Source organism: Parambassis ranga, chromosome 22 (assembly GCF_900634625.1).
Source record: "Parambassis ranga chromosome 22, fParRan2.1, whole genome shotgun sequence".
NCBI classification, from domain to species: domain Eukaryota; kingdom Metazoa; phylum Chordata; class Actinopteri; family Ambassidae; genus Parambassis; species Parambassis ranga.
This window is the reverse complement of record NC_041042.1, coordinates 14,594,099-14,610,550: the sequence shown is the minus strand read 5'-3', so window position 1 is coordinate 14,610,550 and position 16,452 is coordinate 14,594,099. Positions and strand designations below refer to the sequence as shown.

Sequence of the window (16,452 nt, the reverse complement as noted above, 5' to 3'; positions counted from 1 at the left end):
TAATAACCAGGCACTCAGGCCAGGACTGCATTTATTCACATCCAACAACCTTTGAACTACACTTAAAAAAAAAAAAAAGCTGGCAGGATGTCACAACAAAATCCATTTTATGCCATTTTGATTTTTCTGGCAAACCTGTTTTTTTTGCAATCTCAGCTAATTGAAATCAGCAGTATTCCAATTGCTCCTGCTTGGCACTGAATGTTTCCATTAGTTCTGCCCAAGCACTGGCATATAGGATTATGTAATGAGACATTTTGTACTGTATTTAAAGAGTGCAGTGCCTCCTCTATATTTTACAATCGGCTGTAAAGCTCCTGAGTCACTGGTGACTCAATAAAAATGTATTTAATTTTCTTAATTGCTGACCATCTTGTAAACAATATCAGGTATCTGCCTTCTGCTTCTCCTACCTAAAGAACATATATATTTTAGTTTCAGGCTATAGGCTGTGTGTACAGTTTGACACTGGTCCCCTGTGTCTGGTAGTACCGGGTGTATCTTTGACACAGCACTCTTGATCCCTTATTGATTGAATGCCTTTTATACTGTTCCATTTGTGAAACTGAGCTACCTGAGCTCTTGACATTGAACATCACATTTTTGGATCCACACAGACGTGCCATGATCCCATATTGATTATAGTTCTGAAACCCAAAGTCTTGAGGAGGTGCAGGGTCAGACATGTAGCACTGACATCCAGTAGAATGAAGTAAGTTTATATGGGAGAAATGCTGAGTTTAAATCATTCAGAACTCACCGATGCCTTCCCACTCAGCCATTGTAGCATTTGGGTTGTGAAGCTGGTTGAAGAGGCTCTGTAAAATGTCAGACCGGTTGGTTCTGGGGTCCAGGCAGAGCTGACCAGCTGGACACTGTCCATCCTCGTCCACTTCCCGCGTGAAGACGAACGGGTGTTCCACCAGTGTGACCACCCTGAGGCGGTGTCCCTCGACAGAAAGACCGGGCCTCCATCGACCTCCGACGTTATGGTCTCCCTGACCATCCCCTCCTCTCACCCCAGCTCCAAGCCCCTGTCCCTGGCTGCTCCCAAACCCTCCCACAAGTCCCAGAATGCCCCCCTCCAGTTCCAGTCGGCCTCGTGTCCACTGGCCTACAGTCACCCAGGCCGGCTGACCCAGAGCGCCCCTCTTCAGGCTCCACACGTGGAACAGCTGGGAGGAGAGGATGCGAGACACACTGGCATCCACCTGGATCAGGCCTGTTGCTCCAGAGAAGGAAGTGTTGGAAAGAAACCTCGAAGAACAAAAAAAGCACAACAAGTCATAACCTAAAGTAATAATAATAATAATAAACTAGCGGCATAAAGAAAAAACAAGGGAATGGCTTCTCATGCTGGCACAGATGGGCACAGTCTGGCTTTCGCAAGTCTAGTCTAGGATGGGTAATTGCCTTTCCCAGTGAGTCATAATTAAAAGTTAATGCAGTGCAGTGAGGGTGTCCTCCTATCTGCCAGTCCATACAGACAGCCATTGCTATTCATCTCACTCGCCTGGTGGCCCCGCATCAGTCTTTATGGTGGAATTCATTAGGAGGAGCAATCCCCACTCACACATAAATCTGCCCTGGCCTCTTGAACCATGCAGGGATTGTTAGCTCATGTCTTACCATTCGATCATATGCCCCCCCCCGTCAGGTGAGGTCTCAGTATGAAGCCATACTGTTTGATTATGTCTTGATTAGTGGGGGATTGTCAGGAGGTCACTGTAAAGCATGAGGGTGGATGTTTAAATGTTAAAGTATGCAGGGATCACTGCATTCGGCGTGGGTGTTGAACCGTGCAGGGACTGCTGATGATGTCTGGGTCACGGGTAGAAATGGCAAGTTTTCCTTTCGGATAATGGAAAAGGGTGAGTTGAAGCCCTTTCTCAGAAGAGAAAAAAAAACAGCTTTGCTCTTTGATAACTTCTCTTTTCTTTTCCTCCCTCTCTGATTCTATGTATGAATTGACGAGCGTAGCCTGTCACTGCTGCAGAGAAGAGAACTCCCTCCATTAAATACAGGACATGCAAAGGGAAATGAAAAGATGACATTGATCATGTGGGTCATTAACCTCTCCTCTAAGCCTCGCCTGGACTAAAGCCTGTCTGAGGAGTTTTACATGTGAATTCATGTAAGGTTTTGTGTATACACACTGTGACTGACTTCAATCTGATTAAAAAAAAATAAAAGCCCATGAGAGGAAAGTTACTCACATCCCATTCTACATTAACTTTCCTCATCAGCAGCTCTTTCTGTCTCTCTGGCCATAAAGCGGAAGTGCTCGCCTCGCCTTGAGCTGAAATCACTCATGGTAATAGCACGGCTGAATCATCATATCCAAGAGACAGCAGATTCATCAAGCCAACCCACTCCAGACTCATTCTGTAATGACTATGGCTGGCCACATACAGTAAGCTTCACTTTACATCTGTTATCTGAGCAGAAGGGTGCAAAAGCAGCCGTCCTCACAGTTTGCAACATGTCTGGGTTCATTCCTGCAGAAGAGGACGCGATTTCAAGCGGCGCCACCTTTTATTGGCTGTTGAGTTGCATCAGGCCAGAGGCTGCATTTAAAGAATGACTGTTGATGTCAAAGCAGGTTGATAAGTCAGCCAGCGGTGTCAGAGAGGGATGGCTTCCTCTCGCCAACACCTGGCCCCAGTTTACACGCTCAGAGTAAATGTCAGCAGAGTGGCCGGTAAATGATGGCTCTATAAGAGAGTCTCAGGCATGTGTCTGAGTCTGTTATCGCTCCATCTCCTTTAGTTTGGAGGAAAGTTTACTCCCTCTGTCTATCAGGGATGATACAAGGCCTGCTTGTTTCACTGGTTTTAATCTCTTCTGGAGAGATGGAATCAGCGTGGCAGCTGTGTCGAGTAAGATGACAATGACTGGCAGATCTCACTCTGATAACAGCAGCCCGCTATCTGTTTCTCTCCCTTTCTCTTCCCTTTTCTCCTCCCTCACATCACTTCAACCATACAACATTCCCCTTCCTTCCTTTTCTTTGACTTTACTCCCATTTTCCTTTTGCTGTTTCCTCCTTCCTCCGTCTTTCATCTATCTGTTTGTCTTTGACCACCTTCTTCTTTCTCTCTAATGTATTTTTGGGAATAAGCACCTGGGGACTTTTCCATTCTGGACATTCAGAAGAACATCAAAAGTAGCTGGCTTTATTCTCATTGCTCTCCAGCTTTGAATCTGAAACATTACCATCCCGCTTTCCCTCCCCTCTTGTCCTCCCTCGTACCTTCCTTGCTTGCTTTATATCTCCTCACATCCTCTCTCTGCCCTCCCTGCCTTCCCCGCTCTGTCCCTTGGGCATTGAGCTGTTAATTGCCTTTTCCACGTGGAAGTCTCTCACTTCCTTCAGCTTTGTTGGGGCTCTCCAGAGCAAAGGCATGTCTGGCTGTTGCAGCAGAGGGATAAGAATCGGGGAGTACACTGGAGAGCAAAGACTAACTAAATGGGTTTGAATAGTGAGATAGAGCGACCCCCTTTTATCAGTCCCTCACAGGCCAGGAACAAAGGTCACTGACGCTATATTGCAGAGGACTGTATTATAAATAGTCTGTTCTGATAGTTTGGATTGTGTCCTAATTGGCCCTGCACAGAAGGAGTGCGACTTTCCCTGTTATCCTAACGGAGTTTGGTTTTAGTTTAAAAACATTACTTATTGTTTTCTTTCATCTCATTGCTTTGCAAGAACTACTTCTTTGGCATATTTGCATATACAGGGCTGCAAAACGTTCTATATTTCTGCATAAGTAGGACTCAAAAACATCAGCTGATTCAGTCCTGAAAGCTGAAAAAGAAATATTCTTTTTCACTTTGTCATTTATTAATTCAGGAATATTATCCAATAATTACATGTATGTCAGGCATGCCAGAGGGGCCGTTGCTGCTTAGAAGTACCTTTGTAACCTTGTGGCCTGGTTCATGACTTATTGTTGGACTAATCTTTGTTGACAGTTCACTCCTAGGGAGGGAAACAATGGACCTGAATTTCCTCCATTGGTACACAGCCTATCTGTGGATTTGTACAAGGTCCTCAGAAATCTGTTTCAATATGCCTTTATACACTCCCACAAACACATGCTGTGAAGATCAGGCTTTGATAGATTGCTGTCGTTTAAGTAAAGCAGGACAGTCACTGACGTCCTCCATTGATTGAAAACTCCTCTGAACAGACGGACTCTAATTTGGCCTCCGAATACACAAACTAATCCTTGAGCTTCTCTATTTTTATAAAAACACAATGGTCAGCCGTGACATTATAAACACACGCTGACCCTGACTGGCCTGTGGCTGTACATCCCCATACTCAACTGCATGTTCTGACAATTTTTCAGTGGTCTGAGTTATAGTAGCTCATCTATGTGGATCAGCGCACACAGGCCAGCCTTCGCTCCCCATGTACACCATAAAGCCTTGGCCCATCATGACCCTGTTCGCAGACAGGAAACACACTGTAAGAATTGCAGAGATGCTCCGACACGCTCATCCATTACAATTTGGAACTCAGATTCTTCCACTTGTTCATTTTTCCTGATATAACACTTAGATTTGAAGATATAATGTTTGATAGTGCCTATCCCACCTACTGACACGTGATTACAAGATGATGAGTGATATTCGCTTCATCCCCTGATGGACATAAGGCTTGTTGTGTAGTCGCAAAAATAAATGCCATTTTGTACATACATCAAAGTACTGACCTGATGAGGCCTCAATTGGAACACTAAATAATCACCAAAGTTAATAATAATTCCTCTAAAGTGGTGCCAAAAGACTACATTTCATAGTAATTTATGAAAGAAAATGTAAAAGAAACACAAAAGCCAGTGAAAAGAATGAAACCTGTGAATGTTAGAACAAAATGTGAATTAAATCCAATAGTTTATATTTCCATCTCCACCACAGCATTGGACCAACCGATAGCCAGGCTTTATTCTGTGCAATTAACCCAATACACTTGTTTTCAAAGTTCAATTATATTCATTTGTAACACGACTCCCACTCCACTTGTTTTAGCCTCTAGCCCTTCATGCTCAATGATTCTGATATCCCGGTGCTCAGCTAAAGCGTGAGAGCACTGTGAGTATTCAGCTTGTGATTATGTGGGTGTTGTTGATGATCACTCTCAGCTGGCAGGCACTGTGTGTGCTCAATATTTGCTGCAGGCCCTGCTCCTGCCACAAATCCTTTCCTCAGTAGTACCACATGACCACAAACGTCAGATTCATGCTGTTTTATCCATTGTAGTACTATTCGAGGAATATCCATGTCAACTGACAGAAATATTTAACTTTCAAGTGAGTTTATAGCACAGGGCTTCACTGCATCACACAGTATCAGTCACATACTGTGTGGCTTAAGAGGGGTTTTTTCTCCCCCTGTGTCCAAACGTGAGGATTTATTTTTTTCTGCTTTAAGTGAAATCGTTTAAGGTTTAATATGTATTTCAATATGGGTTTTTTTTCCTGTGTGTATTTATTATCACAGGCTGCACCTTGACAGACCCGTGAAAGCTGTCAGAAGCCCTTTAAAAAAAAACTGCAGGGATTGAAGCAGCAGCAACAGCAAAGAGAAACACACAAAAACCCTCTGGTGTCAGTCTGTGAATCTGTATGCCATAAAGACCTCCTCCCCACCACTAGTATGACAGCGCTATTCAGAAGTTGCCACCCCCACGGTGCAGAGGACAGACAAGGGCAGCAACCGGAGCGTACAGTACCACAAGTGGAGCCAGCAACTCCTCACGAAAATGCCAAAGTGTCACTCAGAAAGCTAACGAGCTTACAGGCCCTTAGTGGTGTGACCAGAGGAATTTAATTGCAGGTCGTTGCCGTCTTCTATATATCATATGGTGATTTAAATATCATCAGCATTTTATGTGCCCTAGAGACAATTAAGTTTGGCCAGTGGCTAAAGATGTAAAGACCTGGTCAGGTCTGGACACGAATCATGATCCAAACTCCTCACTAGCCAAAAAATCCTGCCCTGGAACCGACCCTGTTCCCTTGCTCCAACAAAATGCACAGACAAAAATGTAACTTCTTTTTTTACAGAGAAATAGCCACTATAAACATGTTTACAGTCAGGTCTGAGGATTATTCAGGGGCAAGTTTTTTCAGTGCTGTGGGAGCAGCAAACCAAAAGCTCCAGCTGTAATGGGGTGGAGGCTGATATCCGTCTCAAGGTAGCTTCCACCAAAACTTCTTTCCCAGCCTACACAGACTGGCGGTGGTATTTAGAAATGATATTCTGTCTATTTTTGTGCAGTAAACATGATGTTTTTTCCCAATATACCATAAAGGAAAATGAGGCCATCTATTTAGGTGTTTAAGACACATGACAAATTAATGAGTAGCCACATTCTGTGTGTGTACGTGTGTGCGTACCTGGCAAGATACTGTCCGGACGACGGTACGTCGTGTTGGGTTGGTTTGTCATAACAATTCACCATGTTCTGTATCAGCGCCAGTTCCGGGCTCACCATAGTCGCAGCAGTGATTGCTCGGCCAATCAACTGCAAAGCATCCCGTATGTAGAAGCTTATTGGCTTGCGGCCAACCTCACCATAGGCCAACAATCCAAGGGGACCTCCTAGGGTGTGTAGTGAATCCGGAGACAAGGGATATCCCATGATCCACTGCAGCGCTGGTAGTGACGGAGCGAGGCGCTGAGCAGCCCGCAGGACCGAGGAGAGACACTCGGGGTCAGATCCCAGGAGGAGAACAGAGGAGATAGGAGAAGGAGAGCGCAGGAAACGAGCAGAGATTATCTTCAAAGCCTCTTCTTCCATCTGATCCTCCCTCCTCTCCTCACTTGCCTCCCCCCTCCGATCCCTCCCCCCTGTGATGTGTGTCATGTTGATGATGTCCCACAAATGCCAAGTAAAACCACTGTGCCTCTGCAGGTGAGAAAGCAACCCGTCACCGCCTTCGTCCCAGCCCGGGCAGATGACGGCTGCTCCTCCCCAGCTGCCTTCCCCGCGGTGTCCTCTGTCCCTGCCCCCTTCACCCCCCTGCAGGACTGCTAGCAGCAGGCTGCCCAGGGTTGATGGAGGCACACGAGCTGACATTTGCAGGTGAAATCGGTTCTATAAGAGAGGACAGGAAGGTGAAGGTGGAAGAGTTAAAAGATCAAAGAAAATAAGAGAGGAGGAAGTGAGGGGGGGGAAGACAAAAATAGAATGACAGAATGGAGAAGAAACACAAAGAGAGGGGAGGAAAGAAAAAAAAACAACAAGATCAGAACAGAGATTAATAGATATCGCCAAACCCCAGCACCTCAGGGCTGAATAACATCACATTAAACGCAGCCCTTACGAGAGACACAGAACTGCAAAACAATTTCTGCTGCTGTAGTAATTTACCACAACACAGATCAGAAACAATCAGTCACATTTGTTCATTATCTCTCACTCTGAATGAGAAGAGTCGCACTGATACAAACAAGGAGTCAATGATTCGCATCTAATCTGCAACATCACAGTTGGCTTGGCAAGACAACAGTAGCATCCACAGTTCATCCAGAAGCCTGCATTTCCAAACCCCAGTGAAAACACTGGCTTGTTTCATACTGTTCCAAAATGGATAACACTGTTGTCCTTGAATGCAGCTCACAGATGGACCTTCCCCCTCCTTCCTTTGGGGTTTCTTTCCATTTTTCATCCTATCAGCGCTCCAGGCAATGTTGAAGGAGGGGGGGGGTGGAGGGGGGGCTGCTTTTATATAGAGAGTCCAAAGTTTAGCTTAGTATGACTTAAGATTTGCTTTGAGTGGCTCTACTTCATTGAGCACTGGTGATGTGCATTACAAATTATGTTCATAAACACCCTCTGGCAAGAAATACAGGCTCTCTCTAACACATGCAGAAATCTATGTGCACAAACACACACACATACACATACAGACCAGCAACATGCACAGAGGGCAATTAATCAGATCTACATAAGTAGGTACATACAGAATACCTATGCACTGCACACTCACACATACCCCTGTGACTCTGAAGATGAAATATCTAAGCATAACACCAACACACACTCACAGACACACTCATTCGCATGGAAACATCCCACTCGGGAGTACAAAGTAAACAGAGCGACCCTCTGCTTAAAGTCCTTGAGTCCCTTAAGAGAGGAAGAAAAAAAAGGCATTTGAAGTCTTGAGAGACATGGAGGACTTAATGCACCGTATGTATTTATCCTGCCGGAAAAGGGCCAGGTGTGTGTGTGCTGAGGGACAAGTAAGGATATGTCATTTGTTTGAACTCAGTGTGGGGCCAAAAAAGGTGTGCCGGGCGAGAAGGATTGTCAGCGAAGACGGCAGTACAGACGGATAGAGACAGGAAGGTGGTGCCTGTCAGGTGTGTGGATGATTCAGTATATTAGTGTCAAGAAATGAAACGAGCATCATGCAAAGAAAGGAGGCAGAGAACACAAAATCTGACGATAGAAGATCAAAACAGAGCCTCAAGGCTGCTGCAGGAATTAGTATGTAAATCTATATCTGCTCTCATTTTAAGTGCCTCTGAGTACGATCCACAATCATCACCATCTATGTCCTAAATATTATATATGACTGAATGTAAATTTAAATCTACAAAACAGATTGAGCAAAGAAACAGCTATAAATTATTCTGCTAGTCACTATAGCTTGTTAGGAGAGCAGAGAAGGATTCATGCTGAATATATCATTGTCAAATTAATTGTAATAATGTTCATCTGCGGGACATCCCACAGCTGCGTCAGCTGTTTTGTACCAGTGTTATTTCATTATTTCTCACGCACATTATAGCTTGTCTGACTTTTAGAGAGAGTCTTTTACAATTTCAATTATATTTGAGGCGTTTAGCCAGGCGTCCTTATCCAGATCGACTCTCAGTGAGCACGACTTCAACACTGAATACGTGAGAATAATAACAAGGGCCAAACCGGAGTGTTAGAGAAGTTGTATTCGTAGTTGATGCTGGTGGGAGAGAAAACAAATTAGAGTTAATGGAGGAGGCTGATGTGGGAGCCGTGATGTGATTCTGAGGAGATAAGGTGATATGAGCTCTTTTTGTGAGGACATGAGTTCCAGCCCATAAGATGAGGAGGCGCTCTAACTGTTTTCACCAGAGGAGGAAGAACTTTAAAAAAAATTGAGGGCAATCAAATGTGACCAAAGCACCAAAGTGGACTTAAACAAAAAAAAAGTACAGCGGAGTTATTGCCTATTACAACAGCAGTGTCTTCTTGCCTGTATTTGAATTTTCCAGGACAATTAATTCCAATGATATATTACAGCAATAAAAAACAGGGAGGAGGGCATTTTCTGCTGTGCTTACAGTAAAGGTACAAAAGCACAAAGCATCACCAACAAAACAACAGCAATATTACCCAGCTTGGGATGAATAAAGTGTTCTTATTCTATTCTAACAGCTGTTAACAGCTGGGTTCCTTCAGCTAAGTTCAGTATTGGAGTTAAGCTGATCTTAGCTGACTGCTCTGACTAAAAGTGCGCTCTGACCACGCTGCACATTTTCAGACTGTCTCCACTTGTTTGTTGTAGTGCATGTTCACAAAGAAGCTGTGTAACAAAAGTGGTGACATCATCACCAGAAAAACATATTTTCAATCCTTTGAAATGACCAACCTCTATGTATTACTATGCAGTCTGCATTGCTGTGGAGTGAAACTCGTTACCATGGAGGCAGGTAGGAACATTTTTCCTTTTAAAATGTGTTTAAAATTGTATTTTTATTGCCTAAGGTAGTTAATATTTTTGTTAACCACAACCTTAACCATGAGTGGAATCCACTGTAAAAATGAAAAACTTAAATAAAATAAAGAGTCAGGGACAGGGTAGTGGGCTCGTTTTGCAAACTTTTGCATCTTTTTTTGTCTCAATTCTCTGATTAAGTGATGTCAGACCATATGTCAACATGCACTGTTGCCATCCAGCATCAGTGCAACCATGTGTTGTTTATGGGGGGGTGTAATTATCGCCCAAAAGTGTTATTTGTCAGGATGTGTCGAGTTTATCGCCTTCAGCCAGATCGGGAGAACAATGAAAAGATGACACCTAGACAGACACTGGCATGCCTTATTTTGACACAAATTACATCCCTCTTTGTCCAAGTAGCGTTCAAACATCATGCATTCAGTGCTGAGACTGTAAAGTAAACACAATAATGAGATAAACATGGTAACATGCTGCATTCTACAGTTTTCTGGTCTGAAACTCCTGGAAAGGAAACTGAAAACCTAATTTCAGTGAACAAAGTGTATTTTATTTGATGCTTCAGACTCATCAACACCACACCGAACGATCCAAGCACTGTTAGAATGAAGTGGGATGGAAAGTGTTCATGCATAGAATTATGGAGAGTCAAGCTGCTGTTGGACTGAGATTGTGTATTTTTTTTTTTTTTTGAGATCTGGAGGACGGAAAAAAAAAATGCTGCTTCCTCTGTTATTCGAATGAGGCCATGCTAGCAGGGTGCCAATGCAGAGGTCTCAAGTAAACAAAAAAAAGTGAACTAGATTCAACTTTTGCTGGCACACAATACTCGTGCAAGTGAATTCCACCTTATGCATTCCTGATCTACCTTTTCACCTCGCAATATCAGCATGAAATAAATGATTCACCAACATGTGGTAAACCGCTATCAGCGTCCTGCCAGTCAGTCTTTTTATTAATCATCGCTCTATTCTTTTTAAACGCACATGCTCTCTGTGCCCTTTTTTTTGGATTTTAAGCTATTTGTTGCTCATCCTCCAAAAAGTCTTCAATCAAACAAAACCCTGCACACAGCATCTTGAAGTGCTGCAGTGTATCCAGGACAATGAAAACCCTGCCAGTCGTCGCTCCAGCTTAATCCAGCGTGTCTTAAAAGACAAGCTGGCAGCATCGGTGTTTATCCCTGTGACACACCAGATTTAATGTATGTATGTGTATATGTTGGCATACAGCTGCATGCCTATGACAGATCTCTAAGTCCACTGGGCCTGTCTGCATGAATTTGTGTTTGTTTTTGACAGTACTTTCGCCTTGGGTCAGGGCCAACTTTGTTGTTGTTGCATTTATGGGACATTTGAATTTTAAATGTCATTTTTTTCAGGAGACCCGAGGGAACCTGAGTTGAGTTTTGATCTCTGGAGGAATGCAGCCAGTATATCTGTTATGATGTCACCGTCTAGACAAGAAAAAATGTGGCTGTAGCGTTTGAGGAAAGTTTGCAGACTAGTGGCTCTTTGAAACACAGAGACACACATCTATAAGGGTTTTTTTAGGGGATTTGCTTTGCTGTGCAGGGACCACCAAGCCGGCTTGATCCAGCTCTGTCACTCAGGTCAATCCAGACCCAGGTTGATCTTTTTGCGCGCAGGGCTCTTTCAGGCTTGGTTAGAAATGTAATGGATTTGCTAAGCAGCTACACATTTTAAACCTGTAAGGACCTCCAGTGTGTGTTTAGTGTGTGTGTGTGTGTGTGTATTTTGTGTGCTGACGCTCTTATCTTTTTTTTTTCTCTATATTCAGGTAAAAGCTTCATCTGCGGGCATAAGGTGAGAAAAGACTCAGAACTAAGGATGCAAGATAAGCAGAGCTAAACGGAGTGTCAGCATTATTCAGGTATAAAATATAAAATCCATAGCCCTTCTCACACATCTGCAAATTAGAAGCCTTGAACTGAAGCTTTGCCTCAACTAAACAAATCCAGCGTGCTGTCTGATGCTTTGGCTTGATGGTTTTGAGGTATTTTAAACAAACTGCATGTGAACAAATACATGCAGTGAAATCCCTATGCGTGGGCAGCAGACAGGCACAACATGCTGCATGCACAAACACACAAACACGACCAGCATGCACAGGCACCCGTGCAGGAACACACAGATACAGTACAAACACACCGAGGTGTGAATACTTGAGCGTAAACCCAGAGGGATCTTCGGGCAATGTGGAGTAAGCAAACCGACAGGAGTGCGTTGAATCAGAACAGGAGGGAGCAGCTCCCAGTTACTAAGCTCATTCCTTATTTAGGCCTCCATATGAAGAGCAGCAACACTTGGAAGATGTGCAACCGAATGCACACCTTCCAGTGCCAAAAAAAAAATCCCAGAACAAAAAAAAAAAAAAAAGGAAGGCGCAAAGGAAACAGCAGCACCTGCGGTTTCAAAGATTATTAAAAGCAAAGTTGGAAGAAAAAGCAGGGAGGTGGGACATGGGAGCGTGTGTAAGTATTGGTTAGTCTGGGGCGGCTGTGGGAGGCCTGAGATGTGGAAACCAGACATCTCCTGTTGTCCTTCCTTCACAGCTTCAGGCAAGGGATCTCTCTCTAACTCGCTGCAGCTCGACTTATTGGAAAAGCTCACTATTGCCCCAGCTGAGCTTAACATTGCAGTCATGAATCATTTGCATCGTGCAAAGCACCGGTGGATAAAGTGCGGACCTGCTCGGGGTCTTACGGGCAGCTGTATGGACCTTTGCCTGAGCCTCTGAATGGCTGCTTACCTTTTTTTTTTAACTCAGTCCAGAAACAAAGCTCATGGTCAGGGCAGCACTCCAAACAACAACACTTCACTGAACACATTAATATTTCACCAGCACTGTCACCAGGTGAGCTGGCTGGATGTACGAGGGGAGATACGAAGAGGAGAGACAGACAGACAGCGAAGATGTGAATATATGTTTGAGATGAGAGATGGAGGAGAAATTGATATGTGGTTTAATATCCGTATTTGCCCAAGGAGGTAAAAAGGTGATGCTTTGCATGTGAATGCATGTGCAATAGAGAGGAACCAGATAGACATTGATGTTACTCTGCTTGTTTTTTTGTGAAAGATTTTCTCAGCAGGGTGCGCGCCTTATATTTCAAATACCTGAGAGCGTTGTAGCCTGAATGTCAGACTAAAATGCCAGCAGATGAGGGCTTAGGAATGGGTAAAATACTCTAAAAACCAGCACTGAGCAATTGCATTTAACCTGCAGTGCAAAACTGGTGAAGAGAGAAAAGAGGAGCAATGAGCATCATTGACTTGCATTACCTCATACATAATGAATAAAGAAACTGTTGAATGTGTGTGTTTTCTTCTGATTTTCTCTCACAGTCCAAACAGCCATGATTGAATAAGGCCAGTAAGAGTTGTTTACATAGTTAATGAAGCAACGCTGAGCGAGGCTCTTTACTTGACCAGACTGTGCATGTCTGTTTGCAGTGCTGTTGTGTAATTGTATGCAAATAGCATTGTTTAATTTTCTCCTAATTTTCTTACGTCTCCTGGCACTATGTTTAATATGGGTGACTTTAATCTTACTCAGCCATGCTGCCGAGCCGGGGACTGGAGCTAAGCTTGGTGGGGGGGGGAGGAAGCTGGCGCCGGTACACACATACGCAGCATTAACGCAAATGTACACACACCCGAACTGCAACACGCACACAGGCTGCAAATTGCATTTACGTGCTTACACATGCATGAAAGTATACCACACACTCACACATGCACGCAAACCACAACTGTGAAGCAATCAGCCACTTAACGCAGCAAATGACTATGGTTATCTAAGCATAACAGCCTGTTGGCTCAGAGAAACAGTGTCGATAAGCAGTAAGATACACACTATTAGGCTCCACCACAGGACTGGCCACAGATTGAAAGGAGCCTAAATCTTGTTTCACAGTGAACAGTTGATGGAGATGGTGCCACATCTTTCTGATTGTCACCGCTAAAATTACATATGCAAATACCTTGACGCCATCCAATTCCACCCACATTCTCCAATACAGTGATCGAGCAGAAAAAAGTATAGTGTGAGATTGTGGGCCCCTTAGGGAGGCATGATAAAACAGCAGGCACAAAGTGTAAAGCACACTCCGAATTAGGTTTGATGAGAGGGAAATGGTTGCTCATTGCTTAGGCGGCTCATAGCTGTGACAATTTGGCGACGGCTGGAGGTACGAGTGTGTTGAGTCCATTAAACATAAGGACCTTGTTAGTTTCCTTTGCGGTGGCATGGCAGGTTGGGAGAAGGGAGGGCTGTACAGTAACATCATAAAAACACCATTGTACTCCTGAGCGATTGTGGGAAAAGCCATAAAAGTCCTGACAGGCCACGTCTTCTCTTTTCCTGCGGGCTCTGAGTTTATAGGAATCATTCTGGAACGGGTAAAAAAAGGCAGAAGGAAAATGGGATTTGCTCGTTGTCAAACCAACCATAGAAGGGTGGATGTGTTTGTGAAGGTGTGTGAGTGATATATGTGAACACGTATACAAAGAATTTGTCCATGAGAGAGTGAAAATGTGCGTGTGGGGAAAAAAAATGTGTGCTATTTACAAACCATTTGATGGAATATTGTTCTCAGCGTAGCTTCAAATTAATATGAATGATCAAGACACTGAGCACATCAGCATATTGTCCCTGTAGTACTGAAAGAACCAGGAAAATGCTGCTTCTACACACATACACACATATTACAGACTGATCACATACTCAAACCAGCCAAGTGCTGTGGGCTTTGTACCCATGAAGAAGTTTTTGCTACATGATTCCACAGTTTAATCAAATAGCAATCCAGAGGGAATAACTAAAATCCAAGTGCATATCAAAGTATGCAAATGCCTCCATGCTAATCTGTAGTGGTGACTAAATGAAGTGATCCAGTGCAGAATGTTCACTTTCATTATCAGTTGACTTCTGCTTTAATGAGCCTCCACGGGCCTAAGGATGTCCTGATGTCATCAATAATAATCTGATAGAGGAAACAGCAGGGGGGACTAAATGTGCTGCTCTGGACTGGTTAGTCAGGTCTCTAGTCAGCCGACGTTAGTGCTGAGTGCACTGCTAGCATCGGCGAAGGCTGTCATCTCAGCACGCTGCATCTGCGCCTCTTTTGTCAGGAGCTCCTTTGATCCCCTCAGTTGCAGAGATACAAGCCCACAGTAGAAATATGCTGAATGGATTCATGTATCATCCCTCCCCTACAAACAGCCTCTGGCCCCCTCACTATTTATGATCATAATAGCTGCCGTTTTTTATTAAAGAGACCGATTGTTGTCCTTGCTCTATAGACAATGTTGTTTTCTCCGCCGGAGAGAATAATATTTGTCCTTTTTGGAGCGGCCCTGTGTGTGATATGAGGCGGCGTAGTGAATGTGATGGTGATTGATTCCTGTGTTGAACAGTGGAGAGAGGTACAGAGGAAGGCTAATCTGAGTTATGATTGCCACTGTAATCGCATTTTCTCCCCTGACTCATCCATCCGCCCTACAGTAGCACATACATGCTGTATTCTGATTACACCGCACATCTGTCAATAATGAAGACTGCCCGTCGCAGCAGCAACATACACCTTCTTGAACACCTTCCACTGGTTTTCCATCACCACAATTTTCTAGATCATAACTCTTCCTCACTTCCCACAGCCCAGTTTTATCACCCTCCCTCGCTGCTAACCTGCTGGTGGTGGCGTCAAGCGTTTGGAGTAATCATGCCATCATGTTGGGGGTAAACTAAGCCGTTTTAGGTTTTCAGGCGTTGGCAGAAGGCAGAAAATGGCCTCTCGCTTGGTTGCAATTTGACCAGCAGGCAGCCAGACCGATGAGACGGCAACATTATTTAGTTACTGGGAGAATGACACCAACAGTTTCCCCCCTCAGTACAGATGCAGAGTGGCGTGATGTCATTAACAGTCAGCCCACGGGGAGCAGAGCTGCAAACAGCAAAAACTTCAGGGGGGACACATTTATTCACAACTCCCCAGCGGTGAAAGCACACCATGCCAGTAATGAGATGTCTAGAGCTTTGAGCACAGGGTGCGTGTCTGAGTATGTGTGATATTTCTTGGTCTTTGTGTGTGTGTGTTCATTTTTTTGTTTAGTGAGAAAGAACAAACTCCTGATGGAAAACATCCCTTTGGTCCAGTCAGGTTGAATACTGAACTTCCCAGGAGTGAAATAATACACAGAGAGAGATGGAAGTCATTTAGGGGCAGTGTGTTTGTGCCAGAGTGTGTGGTGAGGATATGTGTGTGTGTGTGTGTGTGTGTGTGTGTGTGTGTGGGTTCCAGGATGGATGGGCCTGCGGTGAGTAAATGACCTGCCTTGATTCAGCCTATCAGCTGAGCTCTCCACCCAGACTCCCCGATATCCCTTTTCATCCATCTCTATAAGAGAGAGATGACGGAGAGATGGAGAGGCAGAGGGAGAGAGACTGAGGAGATGAATATGCACAGAAGAGACTGAACAATTTCAACTGCAAGAGTGAGAATAAAGGGGCTAATTAGAGATGAGGGAAAAAAATTTGGGAGCGCCAGTGCCGGGACGGAATAAGTGAACAAAAAGACTATGAGATTCAATCTGAATCTGGGGTAAAATGTATGACAAACGGCACCCCGTTCAGCACCAGAAGTGCCACTCTAATGTGTTCCAGTCGATTGAAGGACTGTTTGGGGTGACTT

General features: G+C 44.2%; 1 protein-coding gene across 1 annotated transcript in view; it reads right to left on the bottom strand.

The window, feature by feature from the left end:
• grin3ba (glutamate receptor, ionotropic, N-methyl-D-aspartate 3Ba) overlaps positions 1-16,452 on the bottom strand; it is a 63,913-nt gene that overhangs the window by 23,355 nt on the left and 24,106 nt on the right. The window contains exons 2-3 of the mRNA XM_028395593.1: positions 6,408-7,108; positions 761-1,257 (exon numbers count right to left, since the gene is read on the bottom strand). Of these exons, the coding sequence (XP_028251394.1) occupies positions 761-1,257; positions 6,408-7,108 (1,198 nt within the window). The remainder of the gene's footprint in view (positions 1-760; positions 1,258-6,407; positions 7,109-16,452) is intronic.